The sequence below is a fragment of the Pteronotus mesoamericanus genome, unplaced genomic scaffold, assembly GCF_021234165.1.
Source record: "Pteronotus mesoamericanus isolate MK-2021 breed Mesoamerican mustached bat unplaced genomic scaffold, CSHL_Meso_final scaffold_118, whole genome shotgun sequence".
Classification (NCBI taxonomy): domain Eukaryota; kingdom Metazoa; phylum Chordata; class Mammalia; order Chiroptera; family Mormoopidae; genus Pteronotus; species Pteronotus mesoamericanus.
In genome coordinates, this window is record NW_026555301.1 from 12,225,462 (window position 1) to 12,249,286 (window position 23,825).

Consider the following 23,825-nt stretch of genomic DNA (forward strand, 5'->3'; position numbering starts at 1 on the left):
AGGAGAGCAGTCCTGGGACGGCTACTCCACTCCGCCCTCACTCCCAGTTCAGGGAGGGCAGGGGGAGCAAGCTGGCAGCGAGATTTTCCATCAAAACCATCCTTCTCTCAGAACCGCGCTCCTCTCCCCCATCTGTCTCATCTTCCAGTGGGAGTGGGTGGGCCTGGCTGCCTAGGGCCTTTCACAACTGTACTGTGTCCCTTCGGCATAAACCCAAGTAGGGTTGCAAATGCTCCTGAGCCAGTCTGCTAATTATCCTGACTGTGCAATGAGTTTGTACTTTGTTTTAAACTCCTCTTTGCTTCTTCATCAGGACAGCTGGTCATTCGAGACACCAAAAAAGGAGAAAGGACGGACTGCGTCGATCCCTATCGCTTCCATTGGGATTAGCCTTGTGTCATGAGGGAGGACCTCTAAGCCAAGAGCAACGATGCAGTTGAAAATAAGAGAGGAAAAAGGAAAAACAAATAAGGAAATAAAAGAGAACTTAAAAACAACCCAACCAATAGAAAGGATTTGGTTGACACTTGAGGCTTTAGTACAATGCAGGTTTGAAATCATAACCAAGCAGCTGTGAGCAGAATGAGTTCAAGTGCAGCAATGCCAGCAAGAAGGAGGAAGAGCAAAACCGAGCAGGGAGGCAGAGCCAAGAGCCCCCTTACCTGCAAGTCTGGGACCAGCTCCTTCCCCAGGTTCCCGACGGGGGAGTCCCGGGACACAGAGGTCACAGTAGAGAGGAAGCTGGAAGACTCCGTGAGGTGGGGCAAGGGGGACAAGCCTTCCAGGCGCTCCCTTAGGCCATCCCCAATCCTGTTCACCTGCTCCAGGAAGGTCTGGAGCTCTTTCCGGAAAGCCTTCATCCTGGCATTGATGGTCCCCAGAAGATGGGGCTCCTTCTTGCCCCCCTCCCCCTGAACACCAGGCCCCGGCAAGGCCAGGTCATCCACAAAGCCATTGGTGTCCATGATGAGGCTCTCCATGGTCCGTTCTAGCCGCTCGGCCTCATGCTTTATGCTCACCAAGCATTCGGAGTCCTCCCTGGCCCTCAGGACCTCTGCCGGACACAGCTCGCTGGCCTCCGATGGCTTTCCACTGCTGAAGCCTGACGTCTTCTCGAACATCTCTTCCGAGTCACTTTCACCACCAATGGGGCCCTCCCTCTTGGGCTGGGGTAGGCGGCCTTCCTCCCCATCGCTCTCCTTCTTGCCTGTGTCACTGTCAGCGTCACTGTCTCGGGGGCTTGGGGCACGCAGGCCTAGGTGGGCGGCCAGGTCATAGCGCTGGACATTGGACAGCAGCACCCGGTTCTCATATTGTAGCTTCAACACCTTCCCGCTCAGTTCGCTGATCTGCAGCTGGGCAGACTTCAGCTCCTCCTGCAGGGGGGCCCCGCCACCTGTGCCCTTGCCTCCACCTTCCGCCAGCCACCCAGGCTCTGGCCGTGGCTCAAACTTGAACTTGCTTAGCTCATGGGTCAGCTGCCGGTTGTGGTCTTCGATCTCAGATATGGATCTTCGAAGAAGCTCTGCTTCCTCCTCCACAAACTGCAGGTGTCGGCGGAGCTCCGACGAGGACTCCAGGGAGTCACCAAAGGGTGAGGTAGGAATACTTGGGATGTGGTCCCGGCCTGGGCCCTCTCGCTCATATTGGCCCCGCATGTCCTCCATCTCCGCTTTGAGGCCTCTGTTCTCCACTTCCAGCTCCACAATCTTTCGGCCCAAGATGTTGGCTTCTTCCTCCACCAACTTCAGCCGCAGCTTCAGCTCGGCTTCCCTGGTGCTGGGAGGTCCGCCAGCTTCCCCTGTGGGCAGAGGGCTGTCCACGTCACCATACAGGGCCTTATACCTCTGGAGCTCCTGCTCCAACTCATCCTTCTCCCTCCCCAGCTTGGCCATCTTTTTGCGCATCAGGGAACCTTCCTCTTTGGCAAACTGAAGCTGGCACTTCAAATCAGCACTGTCATCCTGCCAGGAAAGAACAGCCCAAGAGAAGGGTTATTTGAAAATACCAAATGTTCATGTTTTTGATGATTTCCCTTGCACCTCGCCCCCAAAACACACACAAACACAAAACACCTATCTTTTTGTCAGTGTGTCAGGTTACAGTAGAAAGGGCCAAAACAAAGCCAAGGGGAGCTGGGGCCTTCACAGGGGGATGTGGGCCAAGGCCTGCAGTCTGCTGCTTTGTCACAAAAACAAGAGAAACTAAACAATTAGTTTGGAAGAAACGTGCACATGAAAATCATCATACAGGTGATGAATGAAGAGTGAGAAAATGAAATGAGACTCAACCCCCGCTGGTGATGTGGTGATCCCTCGTTACCTCGTGGCCCAATCTGACTAATCACCAGCATCAGCGGGCGGGAGCAGAGCCCTTTGCTACACCTGGTGTAGGCAGACAGGCTTCAGTAGCCACTTCTACCTGTTGCCACTCACTTCCTCCATGGTGCAGACTTCCCTCATCCAAAGTGGTCAGCAATGCACAGGTATTACCAGGAGGAGGAAGCCAGGTGACCTCAAATCAGTGCCAGGCTTTTCACTGACTTGCTGAGAACCTGAGACATGGCGATTCTCCTCTCTCTCCCCCCTGGACTCTCTATCCCCAGTGTATCACAAGGATGATATGATAACAAAATTATGAGATGACAGGGATAGGGGTGCTTCGGGAGTCAGGGTGCGGAGTAAGTACCAAGCTCTGACAGTTAGTATGAATTGGTTACTGCAAATCTGAACACCTGGGTTACTCACAACCTTCCGCCATGCAAGTGCAACTTCAGAGCCCTGGGTTACGTTCCGCTCCCTTTAGTTGCTATAACACAGCAGGAAAGTAAATTCAGAAACCCCAGGCAAGGAGGTGTTTCAAAACCTGAGAAGTATTTCTTGTTGGAATACCAGAGGATTCTGGAAGGTCACCAAAACAGACTCTCTGCTACTACATGCCCACACTGCGTGGCTGGGGTCAAGAGGACACTTTTTGGCCAATTGGAAAGTTGACTCTGCCTTCACAGTGCAGGTCTCAAAGCCTTCAAGCTACATAAATTCTGATCTGGGCTTGCACAAAGGTTTTCTATCATATTCAGTGAACGGGAAAAATGACCACTTTCATGAGTTGCTCCTCTTTGATTGGCTAACAGAAGTTTCAAAGGGCTGTCATGGGGACAAAGACTTCAGCACAGAGAAACTCAACAGCAAGCCTGAGGGTAGTCAGCCCCCATCCGCCTCAGGGGAAGGGGAGTCCTCAAACCGATGTCTGGAACAAGTAAACCCCCTGGGGGAGAATGAATTCTTTGAGATCATAGTTTGTGCTCAAATGGCCTGGTAGAGTTGACACAGCTTTTACACTCATTCTGTGCCATGTTTTTGCCACAATCTCACCATTAGTCAGAAAGATATAGAAAAACCTCCCTTTATGACCCCCAACTTTTCATCCTTCTGCCCGCCTAGACCCCTCTTCCCTGTACCACAAATCCATAAAATTTTTTTTAAAAAAGTGATATGACAGGGCAGACTCGAGGAAAAAACCTAAGACCAATTGTGAGCCAGTGCTGCGTGGAATGCAGGCCTTGGTGCTACCTGGGAATTACAATCACAAGTCTGACTATAATGCTTCCCCAGCCATTGTCTTAGCAGAGGACAAATCAGACCTCTGGGCCTGGGATCAAACATGCCGCTCGAGTCCCACTTCGGCCCCTTCTATCCCTGGCACCATGGGCTGATCACAGAGACCTGGTGAACCTGTCTCCTTATGACTAAAGCAGGATCCTCACACAATCACAAGGTTGTTTTGAAGGTCAAATGGAATAATGTAGAGCAGAGGGGTTTGTATGATAAATCTTCATACTCTATCACCCTGAAATAAACTTTCTGCTTTGCCTGAAATGCAATTAATATTGGGGGAAGGAGCCAATAACTCTGCTTTTTCCACTCTTTGTGCATCAGAGAGTAATATATAAATGCCATTGGGAACACAACATGGTATTCTAAGGGCTTATCCCATTAAGAGCTTGGGTTTGGGGGGGTTAAACAGACATAAAAAGGGTTTCTGTGACTAACTGGAAAATAAAGCTGTCTACCCATTCACACTGAGCAAAATGGATTATCACTTCTGGTCAGGTAATGAGATGTATGTGTGTATATATACAATGCCTACATAGAATAGATGGGCTATAAAAGACATATACTGTAGTCAATCCTAACACTAATGGAAAAGCATGCTTATTTGTTGATTCATTCATTCTTTCGGTAAATAGTGAGTGCCTACTATGGACCAGAAATTGGCATTTTACTTTTAAATGACCTCAGCTTCATAAAACTTTCTAAAGTAAAACAATCAAAAGCACCTTTTCAATTTTTTGCAAAACCTAGATTCCAAGAAATCAATGGAGATAGACTGTCAATACTTTGTAAATGGGTTACTTTGGGAGTAAAAAGCCTGGGGAGACAAGGTAGTGCCCTTTGCCCCACCATTACATTGGTAGCCAATATCTGTCTTTGTCCAGAATCACCTAAGTAATCCTATCTCCACCCTGAAGCAGAGAAATTCACCTCTGTACCTGAGGACGGCAAGAGAGGTCATGGAAGACTGTGTCGCCAGCCACAAGGAAACTCCGTCCTCCGCCCACTTCAAGTGTGGGCATACCCAGAGATGGGCAAGACCACCTGTTGTGATCAACGGCCTGACCCTGCTTCCATGGAAACTTGCCATTGGTGAGGCCTTGATACGGGAGTCCAGGTTGAAAACAGGTGAATGAGGGGCTGAACTGCCTGCTCAGTTCAGGGAGCTTTTATCCCAAACCAAGATCAGGAAGTCTCAGGTGATCCCTCCTGAGCGCCCTCCCCAAAAAGTGAAACTAAGAAGTTGAGGAAGTGAGTAGGATCTCTGACAGGCACATGGAACCCAGGCCTTGCCCAAGGGTTCTGAAACGGTTGCTGAAAAGTACTGAGGGCAGAAAAATCCTAAAAGCCCTCAGATTGCCTTGATTTCTGGAAACCTTGAAACCTGCACCATTGCCCTTCCATCTGCCCTCCTCACAGGTATGACTATAAACCAGAACCATTCTTCTCCATCTCCTTGAACCTAAACCCAGGTTAGTTTAAGAAGCAAGATTCTATGACAGACCCTAGTGAGTGTCCAATTCCAAATTACCTGATGGTTGATAAAATGTCCAAAAAGTCGTCTTGTTCCTTAAAGAAAGAACTATACACAAAGCAGGAATTTTGACATATGATTAAAGCGTGCTGCCATTTCTACTAAACACCCATGCGCTATAGGCCTGCCACCAAGAATAAAGCAGGTTTTGAAAAAAATGACAATCTTTGGAGCCAAGGGAGTGTGTGCATTTCACAAAGGGGTCAGCCTTGAGGGGCCGACAGGAGGGAGGGGAGGCGAGGGGAGCTGGGCTCAGCCTGCTCGGGAGTGGGAAGTCACCTCTTCTAACAAGATGGAGAATCACAGCCTCAGCCAAAGCAGCGGGAGGCTGGCTACCCATCTTATCTTGTAACCCCAGACCTTCTACCACTCTGCCAAAACTCCAGGGGAGGGGTCTAGGCTGAATCCTAAGCTGAAGGATATCAGGTTCTGGGTTCAAGAGATCATCAGACAGCTCCAGGAATGCAGTATGAAAGCAGAAGATTGAGTCAAACTTTCCACATGGCACTGTCCCTGTGGCAAGCAGAGAAGGCAAGCATGGCACAGGGGGGAACACACACAGGAACACCACCACCACCACCACCACCAGCCAGAAAGGCCTTGTCAAGCAACAAAAATATATCACTATGGGTATATATTCTTTGGCTTGCAAGTCTGATGTATAGCCAGCACCCCAAGCGCTGACTGCTTATGTTCCTACCTTGCGCCGGGGTGCCAGTTTCCTTTGGGTTTTGGTTGCAGACCTGCAGTTCCCAAGGCGCTCCGTTCCACCACTCTGCTGGACAGAAACTCCTTTCTCAATGATACTGCAGGCTGAGGGGGGACTGAACACATTCCCGGTGCCCACGGCTTCTCACACACTCCTGAGAGGCAGCAGTGGCTATTCTCAGCCTGATTTACCCACAGGTGCCATGCTGTTCCTTCCAGAACGGGGCAGCAGTTTCTCTTTTTTTTTCTTTTTTTTTTTTAATTTATTTACTTTTTAAATACATTTGTCTCTGGTCAAGAGCCAGTACATTGAAACATACTTGAAGCCCAGGAGGGCCCAAGCACCCTGCGGTGGGATGACAGATTTAAATTTCCCCATCATTAGTGAATGCCAGCGTGACACTGGGGAGCACAGAAGGCGGGAGGGGAGAGTTAATCTTCGGCATTCCTGCTGTTCACATGGCCTGGCCCTCCTTGAAGGGTACTCTGGGGACCAGAGAGTTTGGAGAATGGAGAAACCCAAAGGAATCAGTGTGGAGTTCACAGGGGTGGGCCAGCAGAGCTCTTAGTTACCCAGATTTACTGAGTCTCTCTAATTACTACTTGCTCTGGGAGCTCGGGGACCTGATATCCCAATAATGCCTTTGTTCTCTCTAACACTTAATACTAGCAGAGACTTTTTCTTTTCTTTTCTTTTCTTTTTTTTTTTTTAACAGAAGAAAGGAATCCAGTAAAGCACGTATCAAAAAAGCTAAGAAAGTTCTGAAGAACCCATATCACGTACATAGAAAGGGCTACACTTTTACCATCTTTCAGTGAGAACATTTCACTTTCTTTTAGGACATTTAGGGTACTGGTTATCTTGCACATATTGAAAAGAAAAACCAATGCTCAAAACAGTGCCTTATGAATGACCTGCCACTACAGTAGCCGTACTATTTTACTATCTGAATAACTTTGAAAGCCAAAACACTTTTACCAGTATGAGTACTGCCAGAGCCCTGAACTGCACCAAATTATGTCTCACAGAAAGCCAGTCTGCCCTTCTTTTTCTTGAAGGAATCACCAGCTTATTGGTGCAAGAAACAAGGGAGGAGCTGTTGGCTTGGAAAGAAAAGTTTCACCCACGGGGCTTTTGAATGACTCCAAATTTTTTGGCAGGCAGTGCTTCTTCGAATATTTCAAAGGCAACGTTAACATTTTTAAAGAAAATTCAAAATGATATGATTCCCTCTTGAGGAGATGTAACATTAGAAAGAAACCTCGGCTTACCTGGTTAAAGGTTTTCTTTTCTTTGTATGTTTCCCGACTGCCTCTTCTTTTCAGGGAACTCTGAAAGAGATCCAAGTGACATTCTGTTAGGGAGGGTACACGTGGAACCTGCCCTGGGCGAACACTGTACCCACTGGTGGGAGACACGCACAAGAATGGAGGCTCTTTTTTTCCCCACTGGAATCAAGAAACCACTTAGAGTCAACCTTTCAAAGCAGTTAAATAGGTTGGTGAGGTCTTTGAATCCTAAGGGACTTTAAATCCTAATTATTATATTTCAGATATTCCTCAATTTTTATTCAGTTTTATAAAAAAGGAGGATGGCTTAGATAACTTGTACCAGTGAAAGGAAGACGGGAAGAAGAGGAAAAGGTAAAAATATTGGAAATAAATATGTAACATTTCTGGGGCTGTCTTATCTTTCTAATTATGTTTTGTTTGAGCTAATATCAAAATTATTTTATGTTTCCTGAATGCCTACAAGTAAACGACCAGATAAAAAAAGCAGTAGGAGAGTGAAAACGGGGCGGGGGTGGGGGGTGCTGTTTATGGAAAAAAATATTCTCCAAGAACAACGCACTCTAATTCATGATTAAGCCTATGTCTCATAGATCTAAAAGAATTCATAATTTATTCACTTGTGATGTGGCCTTGGCTGTGTCCGTCAGTGGATTGGGTCCCTGCCTAGTTTTACATACACTACAGTGCACCTTTGCCTGTTACAGGCAAGAAATGTGTCTGAAATATAAATATAAATATACATAAAAGGGACAAGGGGTGTCTCAAATGGCATAACATGGAGCCAGACAGTTCCTGCCACAGTAAAGTATGAAGACAGGAAGGACTGATTGGAAAAAGAGCGAGAAGCACCTTAGCAGAAGAGGGAAGAATTTGAATCTGAAAGAATTCGTGTAATCCTGAGACCAGTTGGAAGAAAGCAGTTTGGAAAGTTAAGGCTGCTGGCTATCCTTCACACCCTGGCAATCCTGTGAAAGAGAAGAGATTCTCCCTGATGGCCGCCCCCTCCCTGCTGCTGCTTCGCCCTAACTGGAGCAGGGATCTGGGTCCTCTGGGAACTCATCTTGGGGTGGGCTCAGAGCCCTCCCTGCGTCATTCCTCTGCCCCAACCCACGTACCTAAGCAGCTGGGAAAGGAAGGAGGCTCTTATGCAAGTCACTTACATAACAGTCAGACCTTAAGTTAATTAAGTTACTTCTATTTACATTTTACATGTCTCACTCACAGAAGACTAAGCCATGCCTTTTATTGAATGAATTTCAGGGTTAAGAAACAAAATTCTAGCCTCCCTGAGCCTCAGGGAGTCTGAAGGCCTGGGAGGAAAAAAGATAATTGAGAGAAGGGATGAGATGGTTACAGAATCAGCAGGGGTGTGGGCATCCCCGGCCAACCAAGGCGGGTATGTATGGGAGCTTGTCACTGACACCTCTGCAGAAGCAGCTTTGTTTCCTTTAAGCTTTTTGGCAAAGGCAGGGTCACACTACAAAGAGAACCAGTCTCTTCTGACAGGTTAAGTTAAGCAAGTCTTAAGGAGGGCTTGAGGTTTTCCCCCAGAATAAGTAGGTTTTCCAAGATTTTTCGTGCTGCAGTGGAGTTTCTTTGATTAGAGTGAGCTGAGTGAGATGAACACTGGTGATTCACTACAGAGAAGAGTTACAAAAAGAAGCAGGGAGAGAGACTTCCCAAAGCTTCAACCTCAGGGATGTCATTTTGGGACTGTGGCAGCAACAAAGGAGCCCCACATCATATCATATTCTCCCAAAGAACAGAAAAGAGATCCTGCGCTGCAGGAAAACTGTCTAGAAAAGAGATGACAGCTAAAGGAGAGACAGAAGTTCCTGAAAATTGATGCAGATTCATGGGTGTCTGCATCACAGGGCGAGAGGAAGGCGCACATTCTGGGTGAGCCCTCCTGCTGGGAGGGACAACCGGGTGCCAGCGCACAGACTCCTCCATCTGCCTGACGGGTCTCTTCTTCTTACTGAGCTCTGAACACAACAGCCTCTGAGTCCTGTGATACTTTTAGTGAATCGCAGAACAGGCGGCGCAGATCCCCAACACAGATCCCAGTCACAGTGGCAACTGTGATGAAGAGCACTGCAAGGATTAAAGTTAACCAGAAACGTGAAGGACCCACATGAAAGAAACCATAAAACTTGGGTGACAAACACAAAGCTATGCTTGATGGTATCTGATGGGAAGACCTTTTGTTATAAAGATGTCACATTTCTCCCAAATCACTTAATATGATAACATTTTAGCCAAATTCCTCATTGCCTCCATATATACATATATAACATATAATGTGTATAATGTAATATATGTACATTTACACACAAAAAATATTTGTGTGTGTGTGTATATATATATAAAAGGATATATATACACACACAAATATCTTTTGTGTATTTGTGAGGGAGGTAAGCTGATGGACTTGACAAAATGATTCAAAAATTCATCTAGAACAGGGCTGGCAAACTCTGGCCCTCAGGACAAATCAACCCACAGCCTTTTCTATAAATAGATTTTTCTGAAGCACAGCCTCCTTTACTATTGTGTCTGGCTCCTTCTGCTATAAGAGCAGTATTGAGTTGTGACACACCATATGGTCTGAAGAGACTAAAATATTTACTATTTGATCCTTTTCAGAAAGTTTGCTGACCTCAGTGCTAGAAATATGGGTTGGTAAAAACAGCCACAAACACTTTGAAAAGGAAAAATGATGACTGTAGGTTTAGACTACTAAGTATAAAAATGTAATATTGTGGTTTGGTGCTGGTACAAGAGTAGAGAGATCAATGAAACAAAATAAAGCACAGAAATAAATTTGAAAGTTTGTAAGATGTTAACAATTGATATAGGTAGCATTTTAAAACAGTAGGGGGAAATAACGGGCAATTTGGCATAGGTTGGGGAAACAACTGTCTAAAACAGGGAAAAAAAACAATGAGATCCCAACCATGTATCAAAAAAACTTCAGATTAATATTTAAAAATCTATATTTAAGAAATCCTAAATGAACTAGAAAGAAAAAGAGATGAATTTCTATTTGTTCTTGGGGCTATGGCCTTTATAAACTCAGAAACAAAAGCCAAAAAACTAATTAAACAAAATTGATAGAATGGACTGGCGAAAGATTTTTAATTTTTACATATCAAAAGAAACCATTTACAGTATTAAAAAGCAAATGACAAACCTGGAAAAAAATTTGCTAACAAGACCGTTAAAAGAGTAATATTTTGCAAGCAATAAGAAAACCACCTTCATAAGAAACTAGATAAATGGCCAATAGACACACGAGTAGCAATTAAAACAAGATACCATTTTTTCACTTAGAGATTTACAGACCAAAATAAGTATGACCCCCAGTGTTAGCAAGTGTCCTCGGAGGTGGGCACTTTGACAAAGATCAATGAGAGTGGGTGGTCCTTCAGCATTTCAGATGGGCAACTCAGCCTGACAAATGCATATATTGTGACCCAGTAAATCCACCTCTGGGAATACACCCTAAGGAGAAATGTAGAAATGTATGCAAACATTTACGGGTAAGAATGCTCATCACAGTACCTTTTATAATAGCAAATAAAGACTATGGAGGTTATTAAAATGATGTTTTTAAAGAATACTTAAAGAGTCAGGAAATACAATACATAAAAAGAAAAATACAGGTCACAAACAGCATATATTTTGTGACTTCAGTTTATAGCTAATAAAATCTAAATATATGTATGTGTTACCTGTGTTTGTTAGAAGGGTAGACTATAGAAATATGTATCAAAATGCTAATAGTGATCACCTTCAGGTGACAGAATTAAAGGAGATTTCAATTTTTGTGCCTTTTCATAGTCTCCAAATTATCTACAATAAATACTGTTTATTTTGCAAAACAAAAACAAAACAAACCAGGATATTAAAATTTGTACTTTAATGAGGTGAGAGAGAAGAGGCCACAACTGATCTCCAATGTCGACTGTGGTGGAGCTTCATCAGAAGTCATCTGTCAACTTCTTGGGCTTTGTTCCTTCATTAGAACTTGTTTCCATTAGCCTGGTCCTTGAGGTATAACCTATACATACGGGGTTGTTTAAAATGACCAAGAAGCCCCCTAAGGGTTGAGGGAACTGGCCAGGCGGTACTCCACTGCACTGCAGGTCCTAGGCATATGGCTCCCTCGGCAAGTTCCAAGCAGTCTTTAGGCTCTTAAGCCTAAACTGTAAATGGTTTCTTTTGATATGTAAAAATTAAAAATCTCTCACCAGTCCATTCTATCAATTTTGTTTAATTAGTTTTTTGGCTTTTGTTTCTGAGTTTATAAAGGCCATATCCCCAATTAGAGCTGGGTGCGATCTCCTCCCTGGCTCACCTGCATGGTGGCCAAGGAACCCTGAGCAGAGGTTGACTTGTAAGAGCATCATTCATGACCAGTTCACTCCTCTGGATGACTCAGATTCAGTGGAGGGTCTCTTACAAGAAACAATTAAGGGAAAAGGGGAAATGTAGACTATCAAGTAAATGGAGCCCTGAATGAGGATGTGCCTGCTGTTTAATTCTACTCTTTCTTTTTAGTCTGGCCAACTGTCAGAAAATCAACTCTAAATTCCTATGAAAAAGGAAAAAAATTAGATATCTGGATCCAAGTGGAATCTAAGTCTGTGGCATTGCTGAGTGTTAAATGATTAAATAAAACATGAAGTTAGGCAATTATTTGGACTTCTTATTTCTTTCTTTTTTTAAAAGATTTTATTTATTTATTTTTAGAGAGAGGGGAAAGGAGAGAAACGTTGATGTGTGTCACACGCCCCCTACTGGGGACCTGGCCTGCAAACCACGCATGTACCCTGACTGGGAATCAAACCTGTGACTTTTTGTTTACAGGCTGGTGTTCAATCTATTGAGCCACACCAGCCAGGGCCCTTTATCAATTCTTAATATTTCCTATTTTAAGTTGGCCAGTTTCTTCCAACCAATTTCAGAAAATTAACTTTTTAATTAATTAAAAATTAATTAATTAGATTGGTAATAAAAAGAGGCAAATATAAATTAAGATGCTATACATTAAGAGTCTATATGGAAAAAAGGGTACAGATGTAGGTAGATGATTTTCAGAATTCTTATAGGTTATTATTTAGAAAGTAGTCTGGATTTTTGGGGGTTAATTTATAATACACTTATAAAATCAGAATCAGAAAATGACAATCCATATGTCTTCTTCCTTTTAGGAGGAAGTTATCAATATTCTTTTACCCATATTAAAGTTTTCATTTGAGTGTTACGGGATATCAGCTTCTCCTTCAGCTAGAAGCACCAGGTCTTGGCTGTAAGATGCCTCCTGCCCTTGCATCCTTTCCACTTGCCCCTAACACAGCTCCCAGGGAGGCTGCATCCCTTCATGACATGGAATCACAGCCCTCTGCCGAAATCAGCTGCAACCGTTACACTGCAGGACCCAGTAAACATAAACTCCCCTTGGGTTCTGTGCAAAACCCTTCATGGCAACTTAGCAAGGACCTCAACAGCCTAAGTAAGATCCAGTCAGAAACAAAAGATACACTAACTGAACTAAAGAACAATTTATAGGGAAACAAGAGTAGAGTGGATGAAGCTGAGAATCAAATCAATTATATGGAACATAAGGAAGCAAAAAACAACCAATCAGAACAAGAAGAAAAAGAATCCAAAAAAATTAGGATAGTGTAAACACCCTCTAGGAGATCTTCAAGAGGTCCAACATTCGTATCACACGGGTGCCAGAAGTAGAAGAGAAAGAGCAATAGATTGAAAATGTATCTAAAAAAATAGTGAGAGAAAACTTCCCTAATTTGGTGAAGAAAATAGACATGCAAGTCCAGGAAGCACAGAGAGTCCCAAATAAGATGGACCAGAAGAGGCCCACTCCAAGACACATTATAAATAAAATGCCAAAAGTTAAAGATACAAGAGAGAATTTTAAAAGCAGCAAGAAAAAGCAGGTAATTGAATTACCTACATGGATGCTCCCATAAGACTGTCAGCTGATTTCTCAAAAGAAATTGCAGGCTTTGAACACAAGAAATGGTCAAAGTCATGAAAGGCAGAGACCTACAGCCAAGATTGCTCTACCCAGCAAAGCTATCATGTAGAATCGAAGGGCAGTTAAAAAGTTTCCCAGACAATAAAACGCTAAAGGAGTTCATCATCACCAAACCAGTATTAAATCAAATGTTAAAGGGACTTATTTAAGAAAAAGGTCAAAACTATGAACAATAAAATGGCAAAAAACACAAATCTATTAACAATCGAATATAAAAAACAAACTAAGCAAACAAGAAGAACAGAGACAGAATCATGGATGTAGAGAGCATTTTGCTAGTTGGGAATGGGTGAAGAGGTAAGGGAATTAAGAATTACAAATAGGTAGGTGCAGAATAGCCATGGGGATGTAAAGTACAGTATAGGAAATGGGGTAGCCAAAGAACTTATACATATGACCCATGGACATGAACAATGGTGGAGGGTGCTGGGTGGAGGGAGTGCAAAGGAGGAAAAATCAGGACAACTGTAATAGCATAATAAATAAAATATAATAAAAAATAAAAATAAAACCCCCATGGCCTTAAAGGGAAGGAAACCCTCTCTCTTTGGCCTTATTTGGGAGAATAATATTATATTAACTATTGATACCATTTGTTGGGCACTTACATGTGCCAGCCACCATGCTAAACTCTTTCTCTACACATTTAATTCAATTTAATTCTCGCGAGGACCCTGAGAGGCATGTACTATCATCACTGACTAACAGACAAGAAAACACAGCCAGAAGTTAGGTAATGTTTCAAGGTGCCCCAGACTTGAAGATGACTCTCACTCCAACCCTCACTCCCAGTCACAGCCTCTGACCTCAGAGCTGTTTTGAGGCCTTCCATGACCCAATCTTCTAATGTGGGCTGTTTTTCTCTGTTCTCTCAAGGTTTCTAAGCCCCCAATTGCTGAGTTTTCTCATCCAAAGAGTCTCTTGTTTCTTGAGAGACACAGCCCAGAAAACTATTCTAGGAATGGTTGCAAATTGCTCTGCTCACAAAATACCTCATGGCTATAGAATACTTGCTGATTCTCTAATTGTTTCTGAAAGGATCTGAGCTGCAGACAGCAAAAGTCCTTATTTGGAAAAGATATAAAACTATTATCAGAGACAGAATACCACAAAATAAATAAGGAGAGGGGGAAAATTATACTGAGACACTTCGGCTGAAGAAAGGTACAGCTATAAAAGTCAGAGCTGGATTGGGATTCCCGGAAGCCCAAGCCAAGAGAGGGACGGCCAGAGCCACACTGCCCAGGCCGTGAGGCCCGCCTGGAACAGACAGAGACTGCCCGCACACTCAACCCACCAAACAGCACTTTCTCCTGGCAAAGGACATGACCATAAAAAGTGACAGGTCGCTGCACATTCAGGAATGTGATACGTATTTGCTTTGCAATGTGAGCTAGTTGGTTCATTTTAAACCTTTGAGACATATATTTTGAGGCCTACTGACTACAAAATTGCTGGCCAAAACATGCTACAACACAGTTGCTTCAACCAAATGTGATAAAATAAATGGAATCGAGGATGATAAAATAAAACTGTAAGTAATCCTAGTATGCAGAAAGAAAAATAGAAAATCATGACCATCACAAGACCATGATGATGACTACACCAAAAACAAAGCATCCTTCTCCCAGATTGTAGGAGTTCCAACTCTTCATGTGCACATCCTTGCAGGCAGGCATTCAGCAACACCACCAAGCATTATATGAAATATGAAATTAGATTCCACATTTCAAGAAGGCTCTGCTGACTGTCTTAGTAGGAGAACAAGAAGTGTATACTGGGCATTCAGAAAAGTTGAAAATAGAAATGTATATGCCATTTGCCTGTCAGAACTAAAGATAAGGCTTGCATCTTTTTAAAAATAATCTATTTCTTACTCCCATGGTCTACTCAAAGAAATATGCCAGTCCATCAAGAGAAACAAATTATTTTCCTAGTCTAAATAATACAAAATAATACATTTTGAATAATGTATTTTGAAATAATACAAAAGAGTTAGAAGTACTTTGAAAAATAAAGCAAAACCAAAAAATACTCTCTCTCTCTCTCTCTCTCTATATATATAAATATAAATAAATGTTGCCCCCTTTCCAGAAAAAAATCCATCACTCATTGTTTTTCAGGTACATGTGAAACATGAGAACATATTTATGAGAACATAAACATGAGAAGATATTTAGTACTTCTGGTTGTTTGTTTAGCTTTCAGATAAAAGAACATAGGGAAAAGTTCTGAATTACTTGTTATATAATTTCATAACATACCCCTTGAACCTTCTATTTGATTTTGCATAATGTTCTAAATAGTAGAGTGCACTATCTTACTATTAAAATTTATGCACGCATTTGTCAAAACTCAGTAAATCTAAAATCTACACATTTCAGTACATATAAATCAACTAAAAAAGAGTGCATGCAAAAATTAAGCTCTAGTTAATGTGTAGAGGGAAAAGTGAATTGGTGTCTACAATTTATTTTCAATGTGCCAAAAAATAAGATGGGTTCATAGATAGGTGGATGGATAATAGATATGTGATAAATTAAGTATGGTAAAATGCAGAATGTAGGTGATGAGTATATAGGTGTTTTTTATAAAATCCTTTAAGCTTCACTGTATTTGAAAATTGTCATAATGTTGAAAAATTGTCATAATGTTGGAAAAAATAACATTATGTACAAATGTTTCTGATTGCACAGAAAACAGCTGATAAAATACTGTATAGCTATTAAAAATTATGATTACTGGAAATTTTAAATGACATGAGTAATTTTTTATTAAATGCCAATCTTTGAAATGCAGGATAAAAGACATAACTATAATCTTACCAAGATTAAATATTTTTGTCTTTGAAATGTTTGGAAGTAAAGACACTAAAATATAAGGGGTCTTGTCAATAAGCAGTAGAATTATGGGTAACTTCATGTTTTTCTTTATAGACTTTTTGTATTTCCCTGAAATAGTCAAAATTAATATACATTAGTTTTTTCAAATCAAAAAAGATATCATACTTTAAGGACAACAGAAACAATTCATAAAGCAAATGTCCCCAGTAAACCTAATACTGTGTTGCCTTTGCCTGGCCTCTCCTGGACCGATGGACAACACTGATGGACATGACTGATCTTGGGCCCTCAAGCAAGACAGAAATTAACAGGAAACTAAACTGGAGGATTAGCCCCAGAGCAGGATTATCTCTGTGCTGCTGGGGATCATCAAATACATCTTCCAACAGAGGACAAAGAAGGGTCTAACATTTGGGGACAGAAAATAGGTCTGAGATTCTAATCACCCACCCAGGCTGATTGCTCCCTCTTGAAGAGGCTCCCCCACCAGGCGGAGGCCGACTTGCTGACCTGTGCCTGCTGAGGAAACCTGTTATCTGAGGCCACCACTCAGTTCCATTAATCATCCACCAAAATGCTCTGAAATCTCAAAGGCATCACTGGTTAGCCTTCTGTGTAAAGCCATTCCTGTCCCTTGGATAAATCTTCAACACTTCTCTCCAAGTCATGGCAACTTGGGTTCGGAACTTGAACAAAAAGGCCCACTCTAAGAGCGGGGATGCTTGCCCAGTGTTTCATGATTCCTATAGAGCAGAAGCTCTCTTAACTCTCCAATAGCCTCTACCACCGTTCAGGGAACTGCAGATGATTCAATTAAGCAAATCCAATAACTGAACTGCGGGGCAAGGGGCAGGATGCTACCTGCTCGAGTGGCCTGAGAAACCCCTAGAGGCAGAGAGCTGCTGGGACACTGGTAGGAGCTGGGAAATAAGGATGCTTCCAATAGAATGTGACCTGGGCCCAAAAGCACAATAACTGTCTTGGGCTAAGGATGGGCACGGAGCAGAGTGGAGGGAGGGGCTCCTGCCCCCAATCTCAGTCCTGCCCAGCTCTGCCCCACCGTTCCCCTCCCCCACTCAGCCTGGGAGGGCCCCCGGGCAAGACTTCAGCTAGGAGAAATATTCTGTGGAAGAATGAAAACAGCCCTGGGTTTAGGTGAATAAAAGCAAGGAAGACAGTTTTATCATCTGTGATCCTGTCTTCTGTTGTAAACACACAGGCTAAGAAGCGTGATGCCCCAAACCATGCCTATTTCTGTTAGCATATTATGTTCATGAGCCAGTACATCCCAGTGTTCAAAAGCACAATCAGCTGTCCCAGACCATGTGTGTCCACTGCAGCCCATCAACAGCTAAAGCAGAGTGGCCACCAAGAAACCTGAGAAGCTGCCCCCATCTCTCTCTCTCTCTCTCTCTCTCTCTCTCTCTCTCTCTCACACACACACACACACACACACACACACACACACACACACACACACACACACACACACACACACACACGAGAGTTGTTCCTCTTCCCCAGAGATTCCAACAGCTCCTGCCTTGCTGAGGGTGGAGCACTGTGGATCAGGCTCACGTGACAGAACTATGCTGAAAATGAAGGAGGTGTTCCTGTTAGGCATCACTCCATGGTGTGGCCCTGCCAAAATGAAGGCTGTAGAGCTCATTGATAGAACTTTTCTCACGTACGAATGTGCTTTGTGGTGTTATAGCCACATCAGTCTAGTTCCTGTCTTCTAAATGCCATTAAATCTATAACAAGTTTTGCATATGAAATGCTGGTCTGAGAAAATGCAGATGTTAGATTTTTACGTGCAAGCCATAACAATTTAGAAAATTTCATCTAGGTATAGCAAGGGTGTTCCTTATTCAGACTCACGGCAGCACTTATTAGGATGGCTATTCCCCAGGCTGTAGGCAAATCTATTTATGCAATCAAGCCGGATTCTAAAGGTTTCAGAGTTGACAAAGTAAAGGGGGCTTAATCGGGAAGTCTCTTCTGCTTGAAAGCTTTATCCTGCTTCCTCCCTGATGCACCTTCTATGTCCATTCCCCATCGGGATAGATTGCTCATCTCTGACAAGCCAGCATGCCTACTCCTGAGCTGTCGTCTGTCCAATGACGAAAGCAGATTGTCCCAGTTCTTTCCAGTCCTTTGATTCTATGATTCTACTGTTCAACGAAATCACTCCCACCCAAAACACAGTGGGTTTGGGAAGAGAGATGAATCCCCCAGAGGAACGGTGAAAAGAGGGAAGGATTCTCCAATGAGGTGTGTACAGGACCTTGTTACTTGCATTTTCCAGGATGGCCAATAGGAATCATGGATCCTCACTGACAAGGAGCAAAGTGAGGCTTGCAAAGGTACTTGATGCAGCCAAGGAGATGCAGGGAGGAAGTCACGCCTCACTTTGGAGTTGTTGGCTCAACCACATCACGGCTGCTTCTGAGGTGCAGTGATGAGGCCACAAAGAGCACAGGAACTCCGAGTTGAGGTCTCTTTGCTTTGCCCATGTGGTGTTTGTTCAGTCAGTCATCTCTCACCCCTTACATTCACCAGAGTATGTGTCCTTGTGTGGCTGCACTATGTTTTCATCCTTTTCATGCCTCCATCACTTTCACAGGTTTCCAGAAGGAAAGTCGGCAGCCAGGGGCCAGTCCCTTCCACTCCCAAGTCTCCTGCTTCCACCTTACTGAGGTGCACGTGCCTGGTTGCTGCAAAAATTTACTTGGGGATACAAAAGGGCTTCAGAACAGTAACTGGTATTCAAAGAAGTCCTTTGGAGACTTAAGTAGCAGGAAGCCTGCAAACAGGAAAATGCCATGGAAAGGCTTTTCTTCCTCCCACCAGATGTCCACTGACGTTTACCGCTCACCACACAGCTCAGGCTCCATGCAGACACTAGTGCTCTGTCCTTACAGCTCTGTGCTCCGCTGTTTTTCTTTGACTCCAGTTTTTGGTGTTTTCTTTCTTTCCTTTTTTTTTTTTTTTTGTCATCTAGAGTAATAGCACCTGAGATCTCTCAGAGTTGAATGTGTGATTTCAACTGTTTTTTTAAAGGTTTCAGAGTATGGCTTTAGAGAAAATTTAAAAATCAAATCATAACTTTTTTTTGCACTAAATAAACTTTATTCCAAAACTGAACCAACATCTTCATGAATATTTGTTTCCCAGCAAGAATATGGAAGCATGTACGTCACATGTGTAAAAGGGAAAAAGGTGAATTAGGAACAAGGGCATTCATGCCCAGATCCAGGCACATAACTCATGGCCCATGACATTGGACTAGGTCCTTGAGCTCCTGGTGCCTTAGTTTTCTTATTTAAAAGTGGGAATAATATTATTACCTACTTTATTTAAAGGGTTCTTGTAAGAACTAAATGAAGTATGGTAATATGCTTAATAAGTGACAGTCATAAAAAGCAAATGTTAGCCTGTTCAACAGTTATAATTCTTTCCTTGGTTAACATTTTCAAATGCTAACCATCCCCCACGTTTTGCAAATTGAAAGTAAGAGGCATTATTAATCATTCTAGCTTTCTTCTGTCTCTAGGGGGAAAAAAAAACGTTGTTTACAGAAATGTCTTTTTTTAACTCTGTGTGGAAAATGTGTATTTGGAATGTAAACTTTTACATCTGTGTGGTTTCTGAATATTCCTTTCTGAATATGGAATGGAATTTGGATAATTTATAACTCCAAATTCAGATCACAGGTCACACAAAACCTATTGTGAAAATATCTTACTATTGTCTGTTAATAATTCACAGAAGAAATTTTAACTTAAAAAAATTCTCTCTCATATTCAGTGAGCATTATTTCTATCATTTCTGGGAGATAAGTAGGTCAGATTTTCCACAAAGCAATTATGTATGCCAAGAGCCAATGGCAAAAAATGGCTTCACACACAATGTTTAGAATGAGTCAAACTACGGGTGACAGTACATGCCCTCCCCCATGGCAGATCCCCCTTGCCAAAGGAGAGGCACTTGTCTTTGTGACTGACACGGTTTTTCTGTAACATATTAACATAAAGTGAATAATAAGGTTGGGGGAGAGTGGCTGAACAGAAGGGTAAGTAAAAACCTGAAGCAGAGGAAAGAGATGAAAAGAGTAAAGAGATTATGAAACCTCTCCATACAACTGCTTCTGTCTGGTTTTAAATAGAAACTGAGAAGCACCCAGAGTATGAAATGGAACATGCTGGAAAGACGTCATCTCTTTGGTCATAACATCAGTCAGGTGAGCAAATAAGTGAAATCTTGTCTGCATAGTAACCCACATCCAGGTGGAAAAAATGATAAAAGAGATTAGATACTTTTCCTTCAGCTCCTTATACAAGTTGGACCCATGTGTCCTCATTTGGCCCCACCTGGGAGCCCCTCCAGCTGCCTCGTGTCTGTGCTGGGCGAACACTCTGTGGCGTGATTCTCAGACATTGTTTTTCCTCCTTTATTTCTAACTCCCTGATAATTTCTGGGTTTTGGTTCTCTGTTTTCTTCCACATGACTGAAAACGGACACAAGGTCTTGTCACAAGGTCTCCTTCACTCTGGGCAGGTATCGCACATTTTGTTAGAAATTAGGACATTTAGAATGGCCTCAATTGTGAAGCAACATTCCAGGGGAGAGAGGTTCTCTATGCAGTTAGCAGGTTATTTCAGGTTATAAAATGTACAGAAGACTCTAGCTTCCAAAAATCAATTAAGGATGAAATTGATAAAGAGGAGAAAGAATACCCAGAACCTGAACTGTAAAGCAGGACAGAGGCTGCCCTTGTGAGAAGGGGCAGGACGTGCACGTCCCTCCAAACCTCCCGTGCTGTCCCCTCTTCTAATGTTTCTTTCCTACTCGCCTGCTTCCTGTAGAGTCTCAGATCTCACGCGTCTGTAACCCATAGACAGGGTCCCCTCTTAGCTTTCTTGCCACATCCTGTACCCTGTCTGCTGATATCTTCTCATTCCTCAGTTTCCGCTGCTATACACATCACTCCTGTCTCCATCCCTGAGGGGTTGTGGGCAGCCCCATCGGTCCTCAAGAATAAAGCCATGTGGTTTCCATCAACTCTTTTCTCCTTGCTCCACATTTGTAACATGCCATCCATTGCACAAAAACTTTTGTATTTGTCCTTCTCTCCTGAGGCAGAGGAAGACCTGATCCCCTTGATCATTCTGCTTTAAGGCTCCTTGGTGGTGGTGCCCCCGCTCTGACTTCTTCAGTCGATGCTGAATATTTAGTAATGTTTTCTTCACAGGGGATCCAGAGACATCTCCACCTCATTCGCACATCACTGTGCATTTGCCAGGTGGCTGCCTCTGGCTCACGCACAGTGTGTTTTGTGTTGGCAGTGTCCATAGCACATGGTCGGCTTTAACTGCCAAGACTGCACATCCAGCTCCAGGAGCCAGTTTTCATGACAGCATTTGGCTGCAATTCATTGATGCGCCCTTACACCTTCTCTTTGAAAATCTTAACCTACAGAAAAACACCTTTTAAAAACGCCAAGTATTGAACACTCAAATGGATACTTGCACAATAATGTTCACTGAAGCATTATTTACAAGAGCTGAAATATAGAGACAGTCCAAATGCCCATCAACAGATGGATAAGCAAAATGTCATAAACACACAACAGAATACTGTTCAGCCATTAAAAGGAAGGAAAATCTGATACATGGATGCACATAGAAAACATTATACTAGGTGAAATAAGCCAGATCCAAAAAAAAAAAAGGACAAATATTTTATGATTCCATTTATATGAGATACCTAGATTAGGCAAATTCATAGAGACAGAAAGTAGAATAGAGGTCACGGAGTGCTAGAGGAGAGGGAGAGTTACTGTTTAATGGGTGCAGAGTTTCTGTTTGGGTTGATGAAAAAGTTCTAGAAATAGATAATGGTGATGGTTGCACAACACTGCAAATGTATCCAGTGCCAGTGAATTATATACTTAAAAAGGATTAAAATGATAAATTTTATGTCATGTATAATTAATTATATCCAAAATAGTCCATTTTAAGAGCCATAACAAATCACCCCAAACAAAACTCTGGGGACTGCTATAGCTTATATTTTGGGAGACACTGTAAGATCCCATGATTTATTTCACTTTCCATGTGTACAATATTATACATTCTTTCTCTCCTTTTACGGCCAAGAAGCTAAAATTATCCAGTAGTTTTTAATCTGTAGAATACACATTCAGATAGATTCAGACTGTTTATAACTGTTTTGAAGGCAGCTTTTAAACAGTGACCAAAGCTTTATCAGGATTTTTTCTTCAAAGGCCTCACATTTTTTTTTTAAACAATGGCACATATTTTTGAGGAAGAAGAGGAATCTTGTTTTGTGAACTGGTATCCAGTTTCTGCCATAGCAGGTACACACCTGAATGCAAAGGTCTGGTGTACAACAATGGGAGTTATGGCGACAATGGGGAAGGTGAGTGTTACCTCCATGTCTAAAAGGGCAGCCATTACTCAGCTTCGGCTAATAGCGCAAGGTAGGAATGCCGACCAGGGGTGGCTAAACCTTCCAATTTATAAAAAGCAGTTATACATTTTAATTGATATATAAATCTCTCGATTTAAAAATGTTGCTGATAAACTTATTTTAAAAAACAACAAAAGTAGGGAGCATGAATAAAATTCATTTGCAGCCCAATATTACGGCATATTTTATGCTGATATGTTGTGCTAAATGGGAAAGACTGAGAAACTTAGATGAGAGTTTAATGCAGCTAATAACCTGCAGGTGCCCACCAGGCCTAGAAATGCTCTAAGCATAAGAGCAAAGGGTAGAAATCACTCTGGGCTTCTGTTAGGTTCTTCATCCCGGGGTCAAGTAGCACCAAGAAGTTTGGGGAAGATCCTTTGGTCAGAGATTTTCAGAACCCTTTCAAAGAAGAGATAACTTCCATTGCCACACAGGGGCAGGGGGCAAGGCTGAGAATGATGGGTAAGGAAGGAGGAAGATGTGAAATGACTGTGCTTCAGAGGGCATACATCTGCCTGTCTTCAACTGTATCATACCTGCCTGTGTCACCCCAGAGCAACAGTGACACATATTTTTAAATTTTATTTTATTATACCTCTAAAGGTAGTCTCTTTTCTATTGATGTTTCAGGTCAGTATATTTTAACCAACTATTACATGCATAGTTTCTTTATAAGAAGTAAATAATTTCTCTCAGTGATCATAACTTATTTGTGGAAAAAAACTTAATTTACCAGAAAATAGTAGTGGAAGAAATTTTGGTTTTTCATAGAGCTATAAAATCTTAAAACTTGTTGGAAGCAATGCAAGAATACCTTCTACAGAGTTTTATATTTGCTTTTTGTACATACACACAGATACACTGATTGTTATTAAAGTGTTGGAAGAAAATGAATGAAAGAAGTAAAGGAAGTTGGAAGGAATGGGGGTAAGACAAGAGGGAAGCGAAAAAGAAAAAGTCCCAAGCCTTACATTCCACTCTTAGACATAGCTCTAGCCAACCACCTACCTTAGCCTCTGCAACAGCTGAGAAGCCAAGATGCTAACACTTCCTCCCTGACGGGTTAGGATGGCAGACCTGATGAGATGACCGTATGCCCACCAAAGCATCATCGTCAAGAACATCAGGTGAGTCGGCACACATGCTGCTTGCATTTTGCATCTAATAACTTGCCCCATTATAAGCTAACATTTTGCAGTCAAGATCTTTCTTATAACGCCTCTATGAGATATTATTATTCTCATTTTATATGCAAGTAAACAGGCTCA

The 23,825-nt window shown here is 42.5% G+C and overlaps 1 protein-coding gene across 11 annotated transcripts in view; it reads right to left on the bottom strand.

Annotated features, from left to right (window-relative positions):
- The window catches only part of MTCL1 (microtubule crosslinking factor 1), a 138,414-nt gene that overhangs the window by 47,773 nt on the left and 66,816 nt on the right, over window positions 1–23,825 (bottom strand). For 6 of the 11 annotated variants that reach the window (XM_054587375.1, XM_054587379.1, XM_054587372.1 and 3 more), the window contains exons 4-6: window positions 7,129–7,188; window positions 5,849–5,926; window positions 663–1,964 (exon numbers count right to left, since the gene is read on the bottom strand). In XM_054587375.1, coding sequence (XP_054443350.1) covers window positions 663–1,964; window positions 5,849–5,926; window positions 7,129–7,188 — 1,440 coding nt within the window. The remainder of the gene's footprint in view (window positions 1–662; window positions 1,965–5,848; window positions 5,927–7,128; window positions 7,189–23,825) is intronic. The other 5 variants (XM_054587378.1, XM_054587374.1, XM_054587380.1 and 2 more) reach the window with 2 other exon arrangements.